The sequence below is a fragment of the Colossoma macropomum genome, unplaced genomic scaffold (assembly GCF_904425465.1).
Source record: "Colossoma macropomum unplaced genomic scaffold, Colossoma_macropomum, whole genome shotgun sequence".
Taxonomy (NCBI): domain Eukaryota; kingdom Metazoa; phylum Chordata; class Actinopteri; order Characiformes; family Serrasalmidae; genus Colossoma; species Colossoma macropomum.
This window is the reverse complement of record NW_023494791.1, coordinates 26,854,739-26,880,299: the sequence shown is the minus strand read 5'-3', so window position 1 is coordinate 26,880,299 and position 25,561 is coordinate 26,854,739. Positions and strand designations below refer to the sequence as shown.

Sequence of the window (25,561 nt, the reverse complement as noted above, 5' to 3'; positions counted from 1 at the left end):
GTCTCCCTGAGCTCAGTCCCTCTCACTGCCTTCACTGGGAGAAAATTAGATGGTGCTGAAATGGCTAGGATTACAGTGAAGCGTGGCAGTGTGTTATTTTGTCCCTGTGCTGTAGATGGGGGAGGTGGGGAAGAGTAGGTTTGTGGCGAGGAGGTGTGTGTGTGTGTGTGTGTGTGTGTGTGTGTGTGTGTGTGTGTATGTATGTGTGTGTGTGTGTGATGACGCTGACAGGCCTGCACTATCAGATGTGTCTCCTGTCCGCCACAGTTTGACCAGGCTGGGCCACATAATTCGATAACTCGCGTACTCCTTTATGTTTCTGTTTGATTCTGTGTTTAGTTCTCTGTTTAGGTAAAAAGGGTAATATGTGAAAAGTGTTAAATACAATAGCTAGTTTAGTTGAATTCATCATAAATTCCTACCAGCAATCCACTTCACCTCAACTTTGAGTGCAACAAACTACGCCGGTTTCCACATCGCCATTAAAGCCAAAAGAGCAAAGATGCCTGAGGGAAAAAATGGGTAGGAGCGCTTTATCAGACGAGAAGACAAATGTTTAGCAAATAGTGTGCATGAAAAAGGTTGGTATACCATGGGGGTACCACAAATTTGATGAATCGTCGCAAATGTGTAAGTATCATGATCCTTATCTGAGTAGCATCTTGCATCCAGTCCTTATTGCCTCCAACTGTCACATAAGCACTTGGGGCAGGAATTGTAGCTCTTTTTTCTCCTGTTCTTATCTGTTTCTTTAGTACAGTGCGAGAGCGGCTCTGAGGCTACCACACCAGCTAGATCATCACATTTAATAAGTTATTATTTTGAATATCTCTGTGGAGTTTACACATCACTCACGTGCAAGTGAAGCAAAAAATGCAGAAAATGATAAACATGATACGCATGTCTAGCCAGCCAGCGTGGCCTGGAACACTGATTTAAAGTAGGAGCTTTCATCCATCTGACGTTTCGTCAGATGGATGAAATATTACTGTTTTTAGGTGTAATTTTGAAAATGAGTATTCAAGTACTCATTCGGAAATGTCAACTAGTATTCCAAGCCTGTATTCAAACTCCCCTAACATTTGAACTCACTTTGGTATCTGTTTATCTAATTGGTTCAAATACGGTTTGTGCAATTTTAAAAATGAAATAAATTGCATATAATCTTCACTTTAAAATAGGTTTTTGGTTAAGTTTGCTACCAGAGATGTAACTGACAAATAAAAAAAAAAAAAAATCAACCAATGCTATTCGTAAAAAAAAAAAGTTAATAAACCCTGTTCCTATTTAAATAGATGGGTTTATCATTAAATCTATGGAACGATTTTGAATGCATTAAGGTGAAATAGGCAATTGGTTCCGCTAAATAGATCTAAAAGAATGAGGCGTGTAACTAAAAGTAGTAATCTTCTGGGCCACTTTTTGAGAGGACAATAGCACAATAACAGAAACATTTGAAAGCTAATATCTGCAAGCAGTAACTATTTTTATAAGTAATAGAAAGCAATATTAAAGGAAAGGATGCAATGGCCAGGCACTGTTTTGAAGAGCTCCTGATGTATTTTGAGTCAAAGCTATCCCCCATCATGGCATTTTATTCATTTTTCACTTGAGCTAGTAATATATGGTCAATAAGGTTTAACAATATGAAAAAAAAAGTAATATCATGATACTATTAGGAGTTTTTACAATACACGATATGTCACAATATATTTTCTGGCATCTGATAATTTGGAAAAGATAAAGTAGTGCCACTTTTAAAATGGTATCAAAAACTACAAATGCAATGCTTAATCTTCAACATTTCACAGACTGTACTGTACGTGGTCCAAGAAAAAAAGGACTGTTCTGTTTGTAATCAAACATTAGATTGGGAAGTGGTTTTAATTTCTGACGATATCTAACATATGCTCAGAAAAGCATACTGTCTCATATTGCGGCTTAATTTATCACGATAATGGTAAATATTGTCATTTCCCAGCCGTTATGTAACTTAAGAATATATAAAACATTCTGTAGCCCATATAATATATTGCAGTTATTTAATCAGCTTTTTAGTATCTGGTCATATAATCCTGAACATTTTGTAGTTTTCAGCCCCTTTTAAATAAAGTCAGATTCTTATGTAGGGTGTGTTTAATAAGGTTTCTGACCGTGTACTTTATAGACCTGCTTGTGCCAAGTGTTCTATAATGGCGTTGAATTTGACGTTATTATTTCAGAACTGAAGTATCCATTTTATAACTGATATTTGATGAATCTCGTCCTTGATTTTGGCATTAAGTTTGTCAGTTAATGATGATTTGCAAGCTAATAATGGTTGACTATTGGTTGAAAGAATAAGTCAAAATTTGCTTCCCTACATGTGACATACCCCTTTTTTTTTTTTTTGCAGAGACATTCAGCACTATTCATTTAAAAATGTGGATATTATGGTAGATTGAACTGCCCGTCCCTGATTTGGGCAAAGGCCAGAGGCAGTGACTAAACTGCAAACCAAAAGATGACACAGTGGACAAGGGGCTACATGTTGGAGATGGCATGCACGGTCACCTGAGCATGAAACGAACCAGATAAGAGAAGCTGACCAGATGTTTCACTCTGTGGGGGGCCAGTAGTGAGGGATGGGGAGGGGGAGAGGGGAGAGAATGAAAAAGAAAGGAGTCCAAAGCTTGTTATCCTGTTGAGAGAGCAGAGACTTGAACCCTATAGTGATGAGTGATTTAATGCAGCCAGGCAGTGCACATCACTGTCCCCCTTCAGTGACAGGCCTCTCTCTCTCTCTCTCTCTCTCTCTCGCTCTCTCTCTCTCTCTCTCACACTCTCTCACTCTCTCTCTCTCTCTCTTCCTCTTTCCATCTCTCTCTCCCTCCCTCCTGGGCTTTGGTGCCAGGCTGGCAGCCTCTGATGGGCAGACGGCGAGTTGTCTTCATTATAATGCCTTTATTTATTCATGTGTCTGCGGCCAGTGACAGCAGAGTCTGTGCTAGTCTGTACTCTGCCTGCATCCTCAGAGATATGACTCACATTCATCTCCCTCTCTCTCTCTCTCTCTCTCTCTCTCTCTCTCTCTCTCTCTCTCTCTTCCCCCCCCCTTCTGTTTCTCTTCCTGTAGTCAAGTGCTACTTTTGCTTTGCTTCAAAGAAAGAGCACTGCGAAAATACAAAAGACTCATCAGTCAAATCTGATGGCTCATGTCAGCACAGAGAGGGCAAAGTGAAAACATCAGTTTTTCTGCAGTGGAATTGTTCACCTCGCACCGCTGATAGGCAGCTTAGCTCATACAGACGGAAAGTGCCAGATTGCTCACAGCCACTTTTGTGCGGCAGCCGCCGGCCTGCTATTTTAGCTCTATAAATAGTGGGCTGCAGTTTTGCCAGGTTGATAAGCCTGTAATCGGAGTTGCTTTCCATCAGGTTACAGAGGGGCTTTTAATCCTGAGGCATGTCTACTAGATCCAGGAGCTTTGCAGGTTAAGGAGCGTTCACCGGCATTGTTTAAGACTGCGTTTACTAAGCTAAATGCGATTAGATTATAATAGTGTGTCAACAGCAAATTAATCTAATTTTGCCATTAGCCAGTACTGCCAAAACACTCTAATCGGGCATTGTGTTCAAAAAACCTTATTTCAGGCACTTGGCATCACATGTATTGTGTCTTTTGTTAATATAGGATTATAGGTTAAAGTCACATCCTGACCTGAATTGGTGCCCTTCTTTTTTTTTTTTAAATATATCTATCTATCTATATCTCCATCTATCTATCTATCTATCTATCTATCTATCTATCTATCTATCTATCTCTCTAGTGATGGCCCACAGAGAAGAAAACATCTTGGATATTCAAAAATGCTTCATCACTTGCTTCAGGTACATCTTGACTGTTTCAGTCATTTTGAGCAGGCAGCCCTACCTCCCTACACTCTGGGGTCCTGCAGCCTGATTGTCCTCTGCAGAGGCAGTAGTAGCAGTGTAGGGGCTCGGAGAGAAGATGTTGCTGGTGGCCACTGGGACACACGCGTTGGATCCTGTCCCAATACAGAGCTCCTCACATCTGCAGCATGTCATTCTTAATGCCTCTCAGTGAGACCAGAGCCAGCGCAGAACACACAGCACACACTAGATTTATTCTTGAATCATTGCTCAAGTATGTTGTGGTGAAATGCATTGTAAGTCACAAGTTTGGGGACACCTAGATGTTTTCTTTGTTGGTTTGCAGTAACTTAAAATGTTAAAGTACCTCTGAAGTTAAAAGACAATATATGGTCTATGCATATGTATGTGTGTGTGTGTGTGTGTGTGTGTATAATTATTATTTTTATTTTTATTTTTTTCCTTTCTTTCTTTTCTTGTATTGTTATGCCCAAGAAAAAAAATGCACCATAAACCTCAACACTCATTAAGAATGCGAAGATCTGTGGATAATTACAGCAGTCGTAAATGGCCCCCACCCATTACCCTGGATGCTGTCTCTGTTGGTTTGGACAGATGAGGCAGCAGAACCAAAAATAAGCTCCCACTATTATTGATTTCATTCACTCAAATTTGAGTCTTTATCCTCTAAACTTGCCTCATTGCAGCCGGAGTAGCTGGTGGTTTAGCTTTTGCGGTAACATTAGCCTCTGGTGCTATAAAGGCTATAACTTAAAAGTAGCTTAAGCTACACAAAAACACAGGTTTACTTGCACAGATTTGAGTCTTTATCCTCAAAACCTGCATCAGTGAGGCTTCAGTGAGCCACAGTAAACCTATGTGGTTCTATGTAAAGCTGATTAGACTTTCTTGCTAAGCCAGTGCAAGGTTCTAGTGCTAACATCTAGTGCTGTTTGACTCCGGTGGCGTTGTCGTGAGGGCTAAGGCAATGAGGGGTCAAGCAACAAGTTCTCTCTCTCCCTCTTGGCTCAGGTGCTCATGCTGCCCTTAACAAGAGCCAGATGATGCTGGTTTGACATTGGCAGCGTGGACTCATGCCGCTTCCTGTGGCTCGGGGCTCTCGAGGCTCGGGCACTGGATTTGTGCTGGCTCTCTCGCCTGGCACATACTCTCATTAGCATATTTTAGTATTTTGGACCGTGATAGGTTCAAGCTCATTAATGGCATACAAAACTAAGCTGCTGTGTCGAGCCCCATGAATGATTGAGAAAGTCTTGTGTTTTCATCTGAAAATGCAAATATTGAACTGTATAGCCATAATAGCAATTATATATATATACACACACACACACACACACATATCTTTAATGATCAGGACCACCACAGAGCAGGTATTATTTGGGTGGTGGATCATTCTCAGCACTGCAGTGACACTGACCTGGTGGTCGTGTGTTAGTATTGTGTATAGTGTTGTGCTGGTATGAGTGGATCAGACAAAGCAGTGCTGTTGGACCTTTTAAACACCTCAGTGTCACTGCTGGACTGAGAATAGTCCACCAACTAAAAAACATGCAGTCAGCAGTATCCTGTGACCAGCTTCCTGTGACCACTGATGAAGGACTAGAAGATTACTAACGCAAACTGTGCAGCAGTAGATGAGCTGTTGTCTCAGACATTACATCTACAAGGTGGACAACAAGGTAGGTGTGACTAATGGAGCGGACAGTGAGTGGACTCCAGCAGCACTGCTGTGTCTGATGTACTTGTACCTTTGCAACACACATTAACACGCCACCACCAGTCAATGTCACTGCAGTGCTGAGAATGACCCACCAGCCAAATAATACCTGCTCTGTGGTGGTCCTGTGAGGGTCCTGATCATTAAAGTGCTGGCCAAAAGGGGGCTAACAAAGTATGCAGAGAAACAGATGGGCTACAGTCTGTAATTGTAGAACTACAAAGTGTACCAGTACATTAAGTGTAAAATGGACAGTGAGCAAAGAAACATGTAAACATTCTTTCCTCAAATAAAGTACTACATGTTACCTGTCAGCTAATGCCAACATTGCATAATTGTGCGTATATGAATACTGAAGTAACTAATTAAAAAATAAGCAGTATCTCATTGCCTGAGTTTTATGCTGTCAGAAATTGCTTAACAATGTGCCACCCGCAGAGCCTTGCCTTGTCAAACTTTTCAAAAAAAAAAAAAAAGGAAATATGATACCCCTTCTGTCTATAAGAAGCATTCCGGTGGTTTCTCACCTCTCAAGCACGCTGCATATGTGTGAGAGAGTGTATGTGCATCTCCCTGCATGCAGCCGCATTCTGTTAGCGCACAACTAAGTGTGCGTAGCTTGGGGGAGTAGCGCAGCAGGAGCTGCCCGCTGCCTAATTTCTGCTCTTCATCCCCCCAGCGTAATGAAGCGCCCCTCGCGTCCATTTGATCACGCCCCAGCACTGCTGCTGGCGGATAATTGGGATGTGACTGAGCATGAATATCCCCTCGCCCGGTGTAGCCCGACCTCACCGCGACCCTGCAGATAGCTCTTTGTCTTAATGGAAGTATCATCTTTTATTTAGATCCCCATTTGAAAGTAATTGTCAGCAGGAGGGGGTTATTGCAGGAGATGAAGACGAATAGACTAGCGGCTGTGCAGCAGACGGGCGTGTTTGATTGGCTGCGTGTGAGGGCTTTTTTTTTTTGACATTGGTGATTTGAATCAGAGCAGAGATACAGAGATGTTGCTCTATTTTGATTTGCAGGCCTATGACACTGCTGTGATCTCTGCATGATGAGCAGTAACAATAGCTAGTGTCCGTGTACATAAGGTGGAAATCATTACCGTAGGCACTTGAACATATGTTATATCATGCTGCACTGATGCACGTAGCATCTTTGTTATTGTGAACAGAAGAAAACAGATGAAGCAAAAGTGTTTCCTTGGCCTCACCTTTTGTTACAATTTGCATACTTCTCATGTTTGCAGACTAAAAGGTTCAATTTAAGTGCATTATGAATGTGTTTTTTTTCAATAGCAAAGGTTAGAATATTACTCCAAGCCTGTCAGGGTCACCAGATCTTTTCAAGCCTCCATCCTCGCACCGCTAAGAAGCTGAAAGGCAAATGCTGAGTACTTGAATTGATCATTTTCGTGTATTATTGGTTTTGAACGGACCTTGTAAATTAAATTTAAGTGGTAACTACGAGTTCCATTTACCCAAGTTAAACCACTGGCTTTGGGCCTTCATGTTCACGTGATAAAAGTAACAGTTGCCAGTGACCAACCAAACGCAAACACCTGGTAGTTAGAATTTCATTGCGTGACCATTTCCCATCTTTACTAATTGATGAGGACCATGTGAACACACAATGTGATTGTATGGTAATTCAGTTTCTTAGATTGAAGAATATGGGCCATCTCAAGTGAGTGTGAAAGCAGGGACATCATTTGTGGTGATCTGTGGTTAGCACACAACACCACTGAAATTATGAAATATACTGGGCAGGCTGACCTTGGCAACTATTTATTTATTTATTTATTTATTTATTTATACGGCTGGTAATAACATCAGTGGAGCTCATAGAATGGGCAGTGGTGTGCTTATCAACGTTTTCCAACAGAGAGCAAGCCGGGTGTTAACCTGTAGTGTGGCTATAACGTTGGCCCAAAAACTATCCATCAGCTATCGATAGTGTTTCGCAGGCTATCTGGTTTTCTTGTGTTATCAATTGTGCTCTGGACCTTTAAAGAGAACAGACTGGAGCACCAACCCTGGTCCTGGAGATCTACTTTCCTGTGGACAACTGCTCCAGCTAATTCATTTCTTCAGAAGTCTTTGATTGGCTGAATCAGATGCATTGTTGTTGGGTAGGTGGAGATTTATTAGATGCAAGTTGGAACTAAACTCTCCAGTAAAGTGGAGCTTCAGGGGGAGGACTGGTGATCACCGGAATCGGGGGTGTGTTTTAGCATGGGCGCACTCTTGTTTGCGGTGTAATCCAAAACCAAAGGTTAACATGTTGCCTTACAAACATGTATTCTTAATCCCGTCTAGGCTAGTTTTTTGTTTTTTTTAGTGGAGACTAAAAATAACTGGACAAAGAGCTGCAACAAAACATGGATAACCAGCCATGAGGACAGGGGTGCATTGTTTATTACACTTGCTTTCAAATCCAACAGCTTGTATGTAGATCATTCCTGCAGTCTGGAAGCGTTTGGTGGCCAGCTCACAGTGGCAGCAGGGAACAGCAGAGGTGACCTTGGGACATGAGAGGATGTTCATGTATGTAATCTAGACACACTGCATTGTAGAGCAGCATGATACAGACAAAAACTAGTGTTGCGATTGTATTGCTACATGTGATTGTGATATGCTGGGTGAATCAGTGATGTGATATGATATGGATAAGCACAAGCCTGCGTTAGGTTGAAGAAGTAAAAATTTACTGTGACAGTGACCAGTAGCTGGTAATTAACTGGTTGCTCAAGGCTATTTTATTAAGCAGTAACTATGATGAATCAGGCATTTTCCAGAGCATTTTTATTTGTGTATTTAGTGTCCTGATACTTTGTGCAACATTTAAGTCTCTATCTCTAAGTCTCTATTTTCGTTATTACTCTCTATTACTGTTAAGTCTTAATAAAATAGTAATGAGCAGCCAGCAAATTGCCAGCTACTGTTTGTTAGGACTTAATAAAAGTGCTACCAATAACTTGGATTACATGAAAGCCTTGTTTCATTAAAACACTTATCTGGAGATCTGAGATTGGTCAATATGCACACAGCACACAATAATCAAAAAATAATCATTATGATTGTTTAAAATGCATTTTTGCTTGTTGCAGCCTTCTGCAATATCAGTATTGCAAAGACCTGTTTGACAATATTGACTATCAGATACTCTGCAACCCTATCATGTTGCGTACCGTAGTAGGATGAAGTTATTACTATAGGCATTTTCACGTACGTTGGATCTAGTGTTAGAGAAATAAACAGTAGAATGAAACAAATGAGCCAAAGGTATCACCCAGTGCTCCATGCGTTAGTTTTATAGCCTGCATATATTGCTTCGTTTTTTCCTCTGAGGATACGTTTTCATGTTTACTGCATTAATTAGCGGCGAGGCGTATTGAAACACTGGGGTGTTTCTCTCGTTGATGGATATGGTTATCTAGTGCGAATGATGAATTTCTCATGTATGCAGGTCATCCCTGCCAGCAGGAACGGCTCATTCACAAGGGGCCCCATCAACAGCCACTGCAAGGTTGCAGTTAAACAAGCAAGCGTAGCATCGCATACTGCAATAAATCTTTGGAGGTTAAAGCCCAGAGCACTAAAAACCTGGAAAGTCCTTTTCATTATCCCCATAAAAGTGGCAAAGTCACAGTGTTTGTGTGGCTAGGCAGCATCCAGGGCACTGGAATAAGTGTTCCACTTTAATCTAGTCTAGCACAGGCATGTGCTGCTGGCTGCTTCAGCTGCAGTCTCCTCCATTTCCTTCTACGGACCTGCTCTCTGTCTCTCGTAATGCCTTTCTCTCCAAACCACCTCGTCTTTGTTAAAAGACATGCACACTCTCGCAGCTCTTTAGATGCACCCTGGAGAAATCCTTGAATAACATTTGTCATTTCAGTGAACAATCACTCTTCAAAGATGAAATGAGCTGATTTTTATGGACGTCAAAATGGCTAATATACACCATTGACTTACTGAGTCAAGTTTTTTTCTCTTTTTCAAGAAATATTTTGTGCAGCCCTTTCTCAGTCCTTCTGAGAAGGCTATTACTTCCTGTTTTCAGTGCTTATTCTCCCTCTGGGCTTTGTGAGTACAGCCCTACAGTCGCAATCTCTCTAGTGCCTTCCCACTGCCTTTCCAGGAATTGTACCAGTCTACATTGAAAACTTTCCAGACGCTGGAAGTTCTATTTCCAGCCCAGCAAATCCAACGTCACACCAAGTTTTTTTTCTTGTCATTTCCATGCTCCAATTCAGAATCTGTTTACATTTCACAATAATCACTTTTCCTCTCTCTCTCTCTCTCTCTCTCTCCCTCTCCCTCTCCCTCTCCCTCTCCCTCATATTCCCCCTTTTTTCTCTTTTCCTGTCCTCTCCTGTTCTTTTTTTCAGTGGATGATCCAAAAGCCCCACAAAGTGGCCACTTTCTTTGGCTGTATAGGAAAGGATAGGTTTGGGGAGATCCTGAAGGAGAAGGCTGAAGAGTCCCATGTGGATGCGCACTACTACGAGCAGAGTGAGGAGCCTACAGGGACCTGTGCCGCCTGCATCACCGGCGACAACAGGTCAGCTAGCACTTTCCTCCGGGAAGGCCTTTATCGCTTCCTCAGGATAACACCCCCCTCCTCCCAACACACACACACACACACACACACACACACACACCACCTCGCCATGCGCTGGGACTGGCTGTTCCCTCACCGGCTGTTCTACTCCTTTCCGCCAGAGCTCCTTATTTATTTATTTAGCGGGGTTAGATCAGCACAGAGGTATTTTGATCGACTGCTTGACTTGGCCCTGAAGGGTGCCAGATTCCATGACTAGGCTGATATATGAGGTGGGCAGACCGCATTACGTGCCACCTAACCATTTGATATCTGCAGATTGTTTTCAACTTTGATTCATTTTAACGGCTATAAAAGCAGGTGAAATTTTATAGGAGCTGTGGTGTCACCTTTAAGCTCCCGTTCCCTGGAGAGGAGCAAATATGATCAGGTTAATGATAAGAAAAACAAACGCTCATCACTAACTAGCTCTGCCCTTTTAATAATTCTTAGTCCTTATTTAGAGGAAAAATGATCAAATGAACCAGATAAAAAGTGCTTACCCTTTCAGAGACGGCATTCTTGCTGACACAAGATGAATAATATATGCTCCATCCTAACGCCACCCCCCCACCCCCGCTGCTAACTTCAGATGGGATTGGATGTGTTGTCCATCTTCTGTCAGCTGTTGTTTTTTTCAGCATGTAGCTAACTCTTGACACATCTGTTGCCCCTGTTATGATGAGTCATATGAATCTGATAGCTCAGCTACTGACTTATAGCTCTCTCTGGCTAGGCCTTTGCCTGATTGCAGTTAATTGCGGTAACAGGCCCCAATGATGGTAAAAACTCATTACCACTAGTTTTAAAAAACGTTGTTCATTTATTGATTTGTTTCACGCAAACCATAGCAAGACGGAAGTATTCCTCACACATACGTGGAACTAAACTTTTAAATGTTGGTTGATAACCTACATTAATACCACCTTTATAGAACCTGGTTAAATATGCTCTTTGCCGCAGGCAGATATCATGGCTGTACAAAAAGCCGCCTCTGTTGCATATGGGACATTTTGGGACGTTCTCAGACCAGAGCACAAGTTTCAGACTGAAAAATGACTTCTGTCTCAGGAAGTAAAGTCATGTCTCGGCTCTCATTCTTTTTAAATGTGACATAATCACACAGTCAATATGCTACAAACTAATGCTAGCTCAGCATGTTTAGATCAGCGTTTCTCATTGCTCGGATATGTCCTTATCCTCCCTCATCAGCTTTTTCTTCTTGGTGCATACTAGATCATCTAATCTCTGTTCGCTGTACAAGACTTGGCTACAATCAGCAAAGTAGGGTTGGACCACTTGGGGGTGGGGGTGGTGCTGGTTTACCCTTAAGCTACTACAGATATACACATGGATGTAATATTTATAGTTTGTCTGAACATTATTGTGCTTATATTCGTGAGTTAATACATAAGCTTATAGGTGCCAGCCCAAAAGAGCACCACCCCCAAAATCTTAAATGGTGACGTTTGTGTGATGTTCACAGTTTTTCTTGCTTGATGAATTACACTTTTGTGGCTGAAAGATGAAAATATTGCTCAGCCGCAACTTTTATTGAACTGCGTGTACAGGACAAAATGCAGTCCAATCCAGTTTAACTCTTTACCATATTATTTTCCACCTGGCTACCCCAATAAGATGGCCCTGTTACCAGCACAGGCCTGTCTCTGGCACATTTACATTGATGCTATCATGAAGTTAACCTAAGCTGAACTGTAAGCACTTTTCCCAGTAAGCATGTGAAAAGACACAGCTCTCGGATCTTTCTTTGAGCTGGAGCCTAAAAACATTTCATCGTGGGCCCTTTATTGTGGATTGGTCTCCTCTCCGCACCCCCTGGTGCAGAGAGCTGTTGGAAGCGGCCCGTGCTGGAAGTGTGTTGCCCATTAGCGCTGGCTGTTTGAAGTGGGTGCGTGTAGTGGTGGGCAGTGCTGATGAGCCGGGGGGTGAGGCACAGAGTGGATGATGAGGAGAGTTCTCTTTGTTTTCGCCCGTCACAGTGTTAGCCAGGCTGGGCCACGCTTAATGGGAGCCAGTTTTGAAGAGTGCAGGCTTATAGAGCTGTCAGCCATGGCCTTATGAGACTACTCATTACCGCCTCACCTGTCAGAGCGGACTCTTTCATTACTGGAGACTGCAGAGGTCACACACCACACACATGCAGTGCACACCCCCGCAGCTTATAGACTGACAGGATGTTTGAGCTTTGATCAATACTGTTCCCAAAGCCTGCTTGCTCCAGCAGCACAGGGGCATCTGCATGCTGCTCCCTGGCTGCTCGGCCTGCTCCCTCTCACTGACCACACCGGAGCACACTGTGTAGGCAGGAAGCCGAGTTGAAAGGCTGCTGTTCTGGGATCAGGATGTGGGGGGGGGTGGGGGTCGTAGGTCACTGAGGGCGCTGCAGCGTGTTTGATTGCTGTTGTCCACTGGGTTTGACCACTGTAATGGAGAAGCTAACCTTTCCCTCACCCTGACGCTCTTATGCTTACCCTACCATTCAGTGGTTTAGAAGTACTTAATAATTCTCTAGGATCTTTCTTTGAGCTAGAGCCAAAAAAGTGCTTAATAACTGCTGTTATTTGAAAGCAGCTGATTTAAATGTTACAGACAGACACCAGCAGTTATTTTAAGTTATGTTAAGTATATTAAGTTATCTGCCTCAAAATTCGATCACCACTTGTCAAGTGCAAAGCATTCTGTTCATTTCATTATACCTTAATAACTTTTCACCAAATTTTCACTGTTTTACGTTGTCAACATTTGCATACTAAAACTGAGAAGACTAGTGTGGGTGCACTGGTTGTTTAATCATAGTAAGTAAATTACTTATATTACTGTACACATTGCTGTACACATCCACCCCTGGTTCCTGTCACCACCACTGTTAAGAGTCGGTCAGTCTCTCTGCAGGGAAAATGGCATTGTTTTTACATCTCAATGATTGAATTATGCAGAAATTTAGAAAAAATGGTGGAACTCCCCTGTAAAAACGAATCATTTTAAAAAATGTTTGCGATTGTAGCACTTTTATTTATGCTGCATTTTTGTTTGCTAACTCATCCCAAAGTTTTTGAGATCTCAACACCAGTTCAGCGCCACAGTGTTTGGTGTGATCAGAAATGGTGTGCTTGTGTACAGCATTTTGAACTTTTCTTACAGTCATCGTAAATGACTTCTTCTTCCCGCGAAATCACAGGTGGGATATCACAGCAACCACCTAGCAACCACCAGTGATACCATAGCAACCCCCCGCAGCAACCACCTGTGATATTATAGCAACCACCTAGCAACATCTTAGCAACCTTAAGCTGAGTGATCACCCTGCATTTTCTTTTTTCTTTTTTTTTTGAACAAATTCTTTCAGTTATACAGCTTTTTTACCCAATTTTCTCCCCAATTTAGTAATTTCCAATTCCACCCACTAGTTAGGACTCCCCCAATCACACGATGCTATCAACGCTAGGAGGGCGAAGGCTAACACAGGCTTCCTCCGAGACCTGTGAAACCAACCACCGCTTCTTTTCGAACTGCCGCTCACGCAACGTCACTGGACAGCCGAACGCGCTCGGAGGAAAGCGCCAACCGCCAGATCTGTTACGTCAGCTAACAGACGCCTGCGCTGACTAGCATCGCGTTGAGTGATGGGGGGAGAGGGAGGGCCATCCTTCTCACCCAGAGAGAGCGAGGCCAATTGTGCTCTCTTAGACTCCCGGCTACGGATGGCTGTAGCATCACCAGGGATCGAACTCGCGATCTCCTGATGATAGGGCCAACAGTTAGACGGTTGCGCCACTCGGGAGCAGCTTTCCATTTTTAACGAAATCACCCACCGCTCCGTTCATTATTCTTGAAGGATCTAAAATGTCGTACATTCATTTTTTTAAACTAAAAGTACTTTTAATCATATTATACTGGTTTCATACTTTTTTGCAACAAAATTGTTTCGTTGAAATCATTGTTGTTGAATGGATTTTAAGCTTCTAAATTGTAGGCTGTGCTTCAGATTCATTTATCAAACTATTTATTTATATTAGTATTGGGCTAATTTATAGTCACGCAAATCCTAGGGGAGCTGTGCTAACTGGAGTTTTATTGACATGCATGCGTCTGTGAGAACAATTTTGTTTGTTTTGCATGTTGTTTTTTGCCTGACAATGACATTGTTTTTCATTTGACCCTCCTTGCTTAGAAAGATCTGCGTGTTGTCAACATACCCTGAAGCTGCATGACAGACAGCACTGTGCTTGGGCTGCCGCTGGAGTTGAATCTGTTTAGCGCTGCCTCTCCAAAGTGCAGGACTACTGTTCTATTGATTCTCATTTGCTGAGAGACTGTACCTAGCACTGGCACTTTCCTAGGGGTAATGCAACTTCAAAATAGCGGCTAGCCTGTGGGGACTGCTTCCTCCCGCTAACAAGTGAATAATGAGCGAGGTTGTTTTTCAAACTGGAATTAGTTGTTTTTGTTGATGCGAGGACCACCAGGAGGTTAATGGAGAAACAGTGGTCCCGGCGGACCCACACACTTCCCCTACATTATTGATTTCTTTGTTCATTTATTTATGGGAAAGGTCTTGTAAGGCATTTGCGTGGAAAAAAGTGGTGTGTTGATATTTAATTCTGGCTCGGTTGACACCGAGCAGCTGTTTTGTAAAACAGTGTCCATATGTCAGCCCCATTCAGCCTACAGCTATGTAGAATGGCTATGGCAGCATCATCCGCTCAAATAGGCTAACGTGACTGTTAGGACGAAATTGATCTCTCTGATGTGTTTCTTGGTTTCGAGTCTGGTAGCTTAAAGGGAATTTCCACAGATTTTTCAGAATTGAACTGTTAAGATTTGTTATTCAGAGCAGTAATGCAGAGTTGTTTGATGTGAAATGCACTGGTTCACAATGGTGGTGATGGGAACCAGACGTCCAAAGTGTTTAATGCCTCTAAAAGCTCCTTCACAGAAACATATTACGTGAAGTGGTTATTAATACACTGCCTGAAGCTTTGTGTTGTGAAGATTGGACAGATTTTGGCCTAAAACAATCATTTTTTTTTAATTATTTTGGGGCAAAAGGGATATGCAGGACATTGTAAGGCGATTATAAGAATTTACCACTAATCAGTTTTTTAACAGATTTGGTACTATTTCAGCATCATCAACATTGCATATAGAAACTCATAAGATGTGCAGGGTTACTGGTCATTTTGGATGGTATTTAAAAGGACTGGTTCCTTTCACCTCCACTGTAAAGAAATCTGTCAGTAAGATGCTCTACAGTGCACTGTTATGCCTTATATGAATCATGCAGAAATTTAGAAAAATTGTTTGAATTCCCCGTTTTAAAGTGGACTGTTAACTTACCTTGTTTTTGTGATATACGTTGCCAATTAGAAAGCGTCTTTGATATAATGATGAACTGGAAAGCTGCTCATTACTACCTGTTGCTAAGCCATTGAGAGTAATTAGCATGCATTTTTAGAGTGGAATGGGTTGATTGGGATTTCATTTAAACTCAAATTATTATTTTCATTATTATATTATATTTCCTCTTTTTATTCTTGCAGGTCTCTTGTTGCTAATCTGGCAGCTGCCAACTGCTATAAGAAGGACAAACATCTGGACTTGGAGGAGAACTGGAAGCTGGTAGAAAAAGCTGAAGTCTACTACATCGCTGTAAGTAAATGTACATTTCCACGTCTTCTGACTTTCTAAATATGTACCTCTGTTCTGAGTGACGAGGAGTAGACTTAAATGATTTGTGAACTAGACCTTCTAGGCAGTTTGTTTAGTGATCAGAGGGATGAGGGTACATGCTTTACTCTTGATGTTTGCATCCTTCTGTAGACAGAGAGTGAGAGTGAGCGAGATTTTGTGTATACGCAGAGAGCTAATGGCCTAGTGGATGTAGAGACATGCTCTTTGAGTGTTATGTCACTGAGCTTCTGTTCCAAGCAGCTTACTCTGATCTCACCACAGCAATCAGATACACTTCTCTGTTACATGCCCTTAAAAGGGCACACTGTGAATACAAGTGATGCTGATTGGCTATAAGTTGCCCTGGAGGGCAGGGGATACGAGGGTTTCCAGATTGTGATTGGCTGGCGTGAAGAAGCAGGGCTCTCTGACCCATGAGAGTGAAGGGTTTGACTGAGAGGTCACTCGGGGGCAGGATGACTCACTCTCTGTGAAGGTCGCTGACTGGGCTGAGCGTTTTCATTTACAGTGCATGCTCTCCTCACATACCTTCCACCCTCAAGAAAATAACAGCCCTCGTGTTTGTGTGTGTGTGTATGAGTGGGATCCAGCAGCCAGCGTTGTTTGTGCCAGTCAGCTGTGCTGCTTTTCTCCTGATTGAAGAGTTTAGGCAGGGTACGTGCTGTGGATGCTGCAAACTGTTGCTCGTAATCATCCGTAATCAAGGTTGGTGTGAAGCGCGCAACCCTATTACACTCCGACCTGACTGTTAATGAGCCATTACAAATGTGATTGGGCCGGCTCGGCATGCGGGTCAGTACTTGCTCTCGGCTCCATTCACCAAGAGAAAGGAGCCTGCCATCTGCCCCGGGTCGGACATCCATTTGTGGATACCTGTAATATAGGCCCGTGATTAACCTCCAAGCAGGAATCAGTCAATTTGGCAACCATTGTAACGTGACACTCTAATCAAATCATTTTCATCCCTGATTAAATGACTTTCATCACACTGCCGCTCGCTGAATAGAGAGCCGGGGGCTATATGAATAAAGAGCAGCGATGCTTTGTTGCTCTCCTTTTGTGTTTTCTGACTTGGCTGGATGAGGCAGTGATGTTCATGGGAAAATGCCCTGATGGCGCTGCCGCTCGGCTCGCTGCCTCCGCCGTGTCACCGTCACTGCTCGTCGCCGCTCCTGTTGCGTAAGCATGCCAACGTGCCGAACGTCGAGGTGTGCGGCCTGTAAAAGCCAAGAAAGCCTGCTTCCCTGTGGCAGGAGGGCGAGAGAGAGCGGATGCATTCCAATGTTTATTGAAAGCGCTGTCCCCGTTTAGTGTGCCCTGGCTTTCGGCTGGGCTTGTTAGCCGGCGCTCTTGAGGGAGAGGGAATAGTTTGTGCTGTGGATGCCCAGCCCGGTTTGTCCGCGGCTCAAATTTCAGCTGAGATTGGAGCACTGAGCGTCCCAGTGGGCTGGCTTGTTTTTCTTCCACAGGCCCAAACAAAGCTGTGATAGCAGCTTCTCCAGGTGCACTGCAGGTCTAAACTCCATAGACATGTTTAATGCATTTGCCTGGGCTGTAGTTTGTGTGTGTGTGTGTGTGTGTGTGTGTGTGTGTGTGTGTGTGTGTGTGTGTGTGTCTCCTTCTCTCCTGGCCAGAGGCAGGTCAGTGTTGGAGCAGAGGTGAGTGAATTGATTATCCAGCCTGAGAGTTCATTACTGAAGCTCATCCCCTCAGCACCACAGTCACCTCCTGTAAGCCTTAGTGGTAGAGTAGCATCCTGCTGGATCCAGGTAGTCTAGAACCCTGCCTGACCTGTGCCCAGTCCATTCATTCAGGACAGGAACACCAAGCACATGGTCAATATTCACCTCCATTTTGGGGAGAGATTCCTCCATGAGGTCGGCGTCCAAATCCTGGTTGCTTTAATGGAGAATGGAAACAGAGCAGCCTGGACAAATAAACAAATCTGCCCTGTTAGGAGTGCTGAGTGCTTCTCTAGAAGACTGTGTGTGTGAGTGTGTGTGTGTTTTTCTGACGCAGGGTTATGTAAGTGATTTCCTCTTGCATGTAACTGTCCCAGAGCCTGGCACCAGCCTGTCTGTCGGCGCCCTGCGTCTCTCTTTCTTTCTCTCACTAATGTCCAGCTGTTAGCAGTATTGACCTTCACTTGCTCTCTGCATCATTCCACCCTCATCTGCTCACGCTAACTGCCTCTCCTCTTAAAGTGCTTTAGACAAATTCAGTCAAGTGATGACTTCTTCTGTCTTTTTGTTTGATTGCGTCATATAAAACTGATGAGTCACTCACATTATTTAAGTATGTAAGAATTTTGAAGAAATGTAAGCTCACTTTAATTTTAAAGCCCCGGGAAACCTAAATCTGTGTTTTCTTTCTAAGTAGGTTAATCTCGCGCTTGTGGGCGCATAATGTACACGTACACAGTATCCTCGACGTATAACGTTACAGTACCTAAACCTCACCTTCTTTAGGACGTCGTCAGATGAAAGCTGAACAGTCAGCCATGGATACAGCAGTGTAATCTGCAACACCAGCTGCAAATGTAGAGCTCGTTTCACTTATTTCTCGTTGCTGGTTCCATGGTGTTTAGTTGGGCTTCGGTGACAGAACGGGCTGAAAGTGTTGGACTGAGAGATGCCAATCATCTGTGCTGATTAATGCATTAGGACCACACCCAGACAGTTCTCAGATTGGTTAAGCCTGTTTTGTTAGATTTCTATCTTGTTGTTTTTTTTTGTTTGTTTGTTTTGTTTTGTTTCATTTTTGGATACTGAAGTTTAATATCTCACAAATATTTTTAATATTGGGACCTTAAGCACATTATCTGAAATTAGAAACTGTAATGCCTGTGCTCTGATAGTTTTGGTATTTGTTCCATGAAACCTTTCATGGGTAGCAAAAGAAATACGTTTATAAATGCAGTTATTCCATTAGTGGTGCATTGCCTTCTTCGTAATGCACTACCTAGCATTCAAAATATGCATGGAGACGGGTAGCTATAGCTCATTGAGTTAGGGAGCTGGCTAAACCTTATGCCAAAGAGTTAAGACAAAGAACATGTTGGGCTCATGTTGCACCATCTGAAAGGCATGACATAGACCTGTGAGGACCACTCTGGAGACTCATCGTAGAGGTATTTACAGGGAGGATAGTTTTAAAAATGGGCCAAAGCTAAGTCCCACTCTAGAGTCCTGAAAGCCTTTTTCTGCCCTTGAATGTGAACAATTTCCTCAGCAGCAGGAGGATCAACACTAGACTGTGTCTGCGGTATCTGCGGCAGATTCTCCACTTCATACAGTCGTTCTGTTCATAATTAAGAACTGAGACGGTATGTTTTGTGCTAGATACAGCAGTCAAATGATTGAAAAAATAAAATGGTAGTTTCAGATGTACAGCTCAAAATAAATGTGCCAAAAAGCTACTTTGAAGCTGTGTCCCAGAAGAACTTCTCAATAGATCAGCCTTTCCCAACCAAGTGTTCACGAACCCCAAGGGTTTGTGGTGGCATTGCAGGTGCTTCATGAGAACTGAGAGAACTCTGTGTTTCCAATCCATTATGATTTACTAAATAATTACTAAATTGATTATTTTATGTGTGTAACTGTGAAAGTTTAACATGGATTACATCAACAGGTATCTAGTTAAGTCCTCCTTTGCTGCTAAGACATCTTCATCATCTTAAGCATATGGAATGTTTGAAACAGCTTTCTAACCAAAGTATGAAGCCAGCTTTCTTGAAAAGACATTTGGAAGCTAAACATGCAAACTTGACCGCAAAACCACAAAAAATCTTCGCCTTATTAAAATCTCAGGTGGTACTTAAGACAAATGATCTAGGCTGATGAGCTTACAAAAGATTGGAAATGCCTGTAATAGATGGTTCTTTAAATAACCATATTTGTAAATGAGATGTATCAGTGTCAAGAACTACATGTCCAAGCCAAGAAGCACTGAGGAAACTAAGTGTATGTGTGGAGTTCAGTGCTGTTCTGAGACTCATTTATGACACACTATAGAAGTAACTAGGACCAGCACTGGTGCATCTGCCCCCTCGGAGATGCTCTGTGCAGGACTAGCAGAGATTTGTGCAGATTTTCTCATATCCTTGTCGTCCCTGTGGGGTCTCTCGCGCGAGCGGCAGTGACAGACTGCTGATGGCCCCCTCTGTCCACTGACAGACAAAAGCTTTAGTCAGATTTACTGAGTCACAGCCTTAGAAAAACACAGCCTGAGCCCTGCGCTCTGCCATTTTTCCTCTCCGACGCCTCCCGGCAGCAGCGCAGATTTACTTGTTTAATGGTAAACAAGGGCAATTTGCGAATCGAGAGTGGAGAGGCCAAGCCGATAGCCCTCCGCCGAGCGTTTTGCTGAGATTGTTTTTTAAAGAGGGGCTGAGTGGAGGCTATGCAGCGCACCGTTCCTCCACTTAATGCGCCGCGCCGTGCTTTGGGTGCAGTGATAAGGAACGCCTCCTCGAACAGTAATCTCCATTGACCTTGTGTTCCGAGCGGAAGACACCACCCTGTTTGAACACGACAACGACGGATCCCATTTATTTGAAGCGCCGGCATCGATTTTAATTTACCTCGATGGCTTTCCATTCATAGAGTATTAAGCTTGTTGCTTCTCTCTCTCTCAAGATTTTTCTCAGACGTTTTCTGTCTTTTTTTTGTTTTTTGTTTTTTCTTTCTTTTTTTCACCCATTCATCTGTAAGTCAGATTAGAGTAGAGGAGTTTGTGCGGTAAAGCGCTGATTAATGAAGCCTGGCGCGGGTTCCCAGAGTGCCCCGCTACTGAAGGGTGTGATTGGATGAAAAGCGAGTTAATGGAGTCTCGCGCCGGGGCCGGCCAGCGCCAGGCTCCAACATCCAGCTCGAGCCGGAGTGAGAGAGAGAGAGAGAGAGCGAGAGAGCGGCCATCTTTCACAGACGGAGGGAGGGAAAGGGAGAGGGAGGGGAGGGGGTGATGTTGAACTTGTGCCAAATGTTTGGTGGCAGGCTTGTTGCTAGGAAATGAGGATCCTGAGGCAGAGTGGTGCACAGCGAGCTGTAATGAGGGACAGAAACAGGGGCTGCAGAAAAACACGACATTTCACACAGATTCCGGCAGCACGGGGAGGAAACGGTGCAAATTCCAGTTTCTAGTGCTGTTTTTCTGCAAAATTTGGTTGAAACAATTTCAATGTGCTTATGTTTTTAAGCCTTTTAAGTGTATGTTTTAAAAAAGATCACACAATTTCTGCACTCGACACAGCCCAGAAGTGCTACAGTGTCCTGATGGCTGCAATACAGTGCCCTGTAATTTGATCAGTCTTGGCACATACGTGGTGCATAATGCCAGGGCATTAACCTTACTGTGCCAGTCCTGCCTGCTCCTACTCAACACACAGTCTCTGAAGCCACTGGCACAGAACCCTGCACTCTTAAAGAGACAGCAGCACCGCTCCGGCTGGGGAATGTGTGCACAGTGTCACGTTGAGAATGAGGGAGGTGAGAGAGAGGGAGGGAGGGTGTGTCTGAGGGTGAGAGATGAAAATAATTAAAGGAGGAGTCAGTAGGGCCTCCGAGGCCCCAGCTGCAGATGGTTCTAGAACAGCCTGGGGACATAAAAGAGGCGTTCTTGCAGACGTGTGCCAGTTACACTGAATGGATGCTCCATTCAGGGAGGATGTGGCTGTGTAGGGCAGTAGCTGTGAAAGTGTCACCTGCGGAAAAAAAAAAACAAAAACGAAAAAGTCTCTCTTACTTACGTGTGTCGCTTATATTTCACACCATACGCTGGCACACTGCAGGCTTTCAGAGCTCTAAGTGCTCGACTGCACACAAAGCAGACTGAGCCTCATCAGGACTAATGTCAGCACAGAGTGACGCTGAGTGAGAGAGAACACACCATTAACCGGTACAATACAGCAGCACACAGCCTGGACCATGAAGTGGCATATACATATCTCTCTCTCTCTCTCTCTCTCTCTCTCTCTACACCTCTACGTCTCTCTCTACGTCTCACACTACCTCTCTCTACACCCCGCTCTCTCACACTAGCTCTCTCTATACCACTTTATCTTTCCTTCTACCTCTCTCGCTCTTTCTCTTAACTACTTTCTCTTTCTGTCTTTCTTTCTCTCATTTTTTGTCCCTCTCCCTTTCCTTGTCTCCATCTCCTCTCTCTTTTTCTTTCTATTTCTCTCTTTTCTGTCTTTGTGTCTCTTTCCCATTCCCTCCCATATTTTCTGTATTTCTCTTTCCTTCTCTCCATCTTCTCTCTCTTTCCATTTCTTTCTCTTTTGCTCTTTCTGCCTTCTGTCTCTCCCCTTCTCTCTCCATCGTCCCCTATCTCTGTCTCTTTCTGTCTCTTCCCCTTTCTCTCCCTCCCTCTCTCTCTCCTTGTCACTCTAATCTCTCTCTCTCTCTCTCTCTCTCTCTTTCTTTCTCATATGTGGTGTATGGGAGGTTGTATGTGTCTTTTATACTCATAATGACAGCTTGTTCATTAAGGCTTTACTGATGATTGCAGTAAGGTGACTCGCAGTGCTGTGCTGTCCTACCTACACAGAACTTGCCCTCATCTCTTTCTCTCTCACACACACACACATACATGCACACATCCACACAGCCTCCTGTGCACATATTCAGGCAGCCCTCATGCTGACCTTGAGCTGAATCTGGCGTCAGCTGCCCTACACACTCCGTCCCTCCTCCCCTCCCCCTCTTCCGCCCAGAAAGATCACACAATGCAAATTGAGTGAGTGAGTTTGGTGGGGGGGCAGGCAGGCTCTCTGTGACTGCAGGCGATTGGTCGCATTGTTGCTTTGCTCTGATGAAATTTAATCTCGCCATATTTACATGCAGAGTCACTCTTGGCAAGCCCTATTAAATAGATTTGTAAACGCACTTCATCTTGATTAGAGTTCATGCCTCAGACAGGCGTCCGCTAGGCCTTCTTTCTACTCGTCACTAGACGCGGACACGCTTAAAGCGATCAGCTGTGTTCCTGCTTCAATTGTGTGGAGAGTTTAAAATCTAATGTCGTGGTGCCATGGTGTCGATGTTGATGCCTGGCTTTACCTGCATTTTCAGATCTCGCCTGCCATGCCTGAAGGCTAGCATCAGTTTGTTATGCTAACATGCTAATGAGTTGTGGGCTGGGGCTGGCCCTGTGAGGACTGCTTCCTGCAGCACAGAACCGTATTGTATTCTGCAGTCTTTATTAACACCATGAACCTTCAGTAAAGACTATGTATTATTCAGTAACTGCTGTGGAAGTAATATGCAAGTTATGTATTTTGGAGAATGAAAAATGATGAAAGTCTGGCGCTGTTCAAAGATCCTTGGAGTTTAAGGAGTTTATCCCCTTAAAATCCCAGACTTATTACATTCCAAGACACATTATTCAGTAACTACATGGATTACAATGCAAACTGACTGAGTTATTCTTAGCTTGTAGAAGTGCGTAATGAAAGTTCGGACCCAAAGGCAGATCCTGCCATTTAAGGAGTTAAAGCTAATAATATACCTAAACTAACAACATCCCTTAATTCTGGACAATGTTAAATTTGTTCTGAGAAATATGTTTAATCAGCAGACGAATATTGTCTTTCAACAGGCAGAGCATGTTAGTGTTCATGTTTCTTCAGTGTTACGTGAAAAGATGATTTGTGCCGTAGTCTTCTGTTTCTGGTTCCCCAATAGCTCCTGCTGTGAAAACACATTCCAGAAATCACTTTTAAATGCTTATTTGCAGCATTATTTCTAAAACAAATTCTTCCTGTGGGAAGGTAAATGGATGGAGTTGAGTCAGATGCTGACTGTTTTGTGCTAATAGCAGTCAGTAATGCTAAAATTCATGTGATGACAAGGCCTAATTGTACAATTATGCGCATGTTGCATCTTTAACCATTTGCCCCTCCTCTCCCCCCCGTTGCTAATTTCATTTATGTATCCGCAGTGCAAACACACAACAGCAGCCAGTTAGGAGTTATTTGACATCTCGCTGTCTGTGTCTAATTTGCTGTGAATCAGAGAGGCATTTGCGCAGGGTTGAGCTAGGTGGCCGTTTACTCAGCGGAGCGATGTTTGCAGGCTTAATTGAACCATCATTAGTTGACATGAGTGTAGTCACATGGGCTGCGTGTGCTAATGTGGAGCTGGGAGGCAGTGGGATGCTGGGCTCAGGCAACATGGGTAATCACTCCAGTACTCAGGCGGAGCCAGCTTTACAGCCATACAGGTTATAGAACAGTGAGAGAGAGAGATACACATAGACTGAAATATTATAGACTAGATTCTAAACTATTTTTAGATGTTATATTCAGCATTTCAAGTTTTTGGGAACTGCAAGAGTTTATTAAATAATAAATAATGTGATTGTTCATTTATGGTTATTTCTTGTCAAGTTATGCACCACTAGATTTGATCACTACTTCCTATTCCTATCCACTACTATTAATTTTATTGTAATTTAATTTGTCCTTTCATCATTTGAAAGCTGTAAATTGTAATTTTTAAAAACTATTTTTAATCTTTACAGCTTATTAGAGTGGTTCTAGCATTCTGTCTATCTATCTGCCTGTCTGTCTGTTTGTCTGTGTATCTATCTATCCAATTTGGAGCAGTGCACACACTGTACTAAATACTGCTGCTAATAAACAGCCACACACACATTGCATGCACTTATACCCATGCAAAGCTCTTAAGTACAAAAACTTTTCTTCCTCAAATGTACACAGTTACAGTCGTGCATACTTAGAAAGCGCTCTCGAGCACAAATGAGGTTAGCGCATGCACTCTCTCTTTGCTACAAATCTCCGAATGTGTTCCTTTTGTATCACTGAGCGGCGCTTGAATTGATTCGGGCCTCAAAGGCTCATGTGTGCGTGTGCTGGCTCAGTGTTTGATCCAGTAAAGTGCTCTCCATAGCCAGTGGAAGCCCCTCTTCCTGCTCGCCCCCGGGGAGGAAGCCCGTGGCTGAGAGGTCAGGCTAATATTTACAGATAATAAGTGGATGCTGCTGGAGGTCCACAGGCATCTTGCTGAGGGTTAGTTACCCAGCGCCTTCAATCAGAAAGCAGCTGCTAACATCCTGCCTCAAACACCACCACTCCCCGCACACACACACCTCCTCAGACCCCTCGCCTCCAACACCGGAGCACTGCTCTACCAAGCACTCCCACTGAAACATTGATGCTCCAGGGCCATGAAATCGCTTCAGTAGATGAAGTGAATCGACAGCGAGAGACACAGAGACATGCTTGATTGTTTCTTAATGTGCTGAGGATTGAGGCTAACACATTTTTACATGGATCTGTGGACGAGCGCGCACAAGCGTGCTAATAGGACACAATCAATAAAACATCTCAGAGTGTGAAACGGTGAATCCAGTATGTATGAGGTTCTGACTGAACGAGTGAGCTGCTGTGATTTTGAACGACACTAACTAATTACACTGTCTTGATCTCCTGCGTTTCTTATGCATGAAGATTGTTGACCTGCTCCATCAGTTTGAGTCACATTTGACCCAGAAGCACATTTTGAATTTTATGCACTGCATTTCGGAGGGAAGTGTCAGTTTTCTGGTGATGCCACTGAGATGGCATATCTGTATAAATTATATCTGTAGCAGGCCAATAGCAGAAAACGCT

General features: G+C 43.4%; 1 protein-coding gene across 2 annotated transcripts in view; it reads left to right on the top strand.

Annotated features, from left to right (window-relative positions):
• Positions 1-25,561, top strand: part of adka (adenosine kinase a) — a 165,340-nt gene that overhangs the window by 65,252 nt on the left and 74,527 nt on the right. For both annotated transcript variants that reach the window (XM_036574694.1, XM_036574695.1), the window contains exons 5-6: positions 10,004-10,176; positions 15,777-15,885. In XM_036574694.1, the coding sequence (XP_036430587.1) occupies positions 10,004-10,176; positions 15,777-15,885 (282 nt within the window). The remainder of the gene's footprint in view (positions 1-10,003; positions 10,177-15,776; positions 15,886-25,561) is intronic.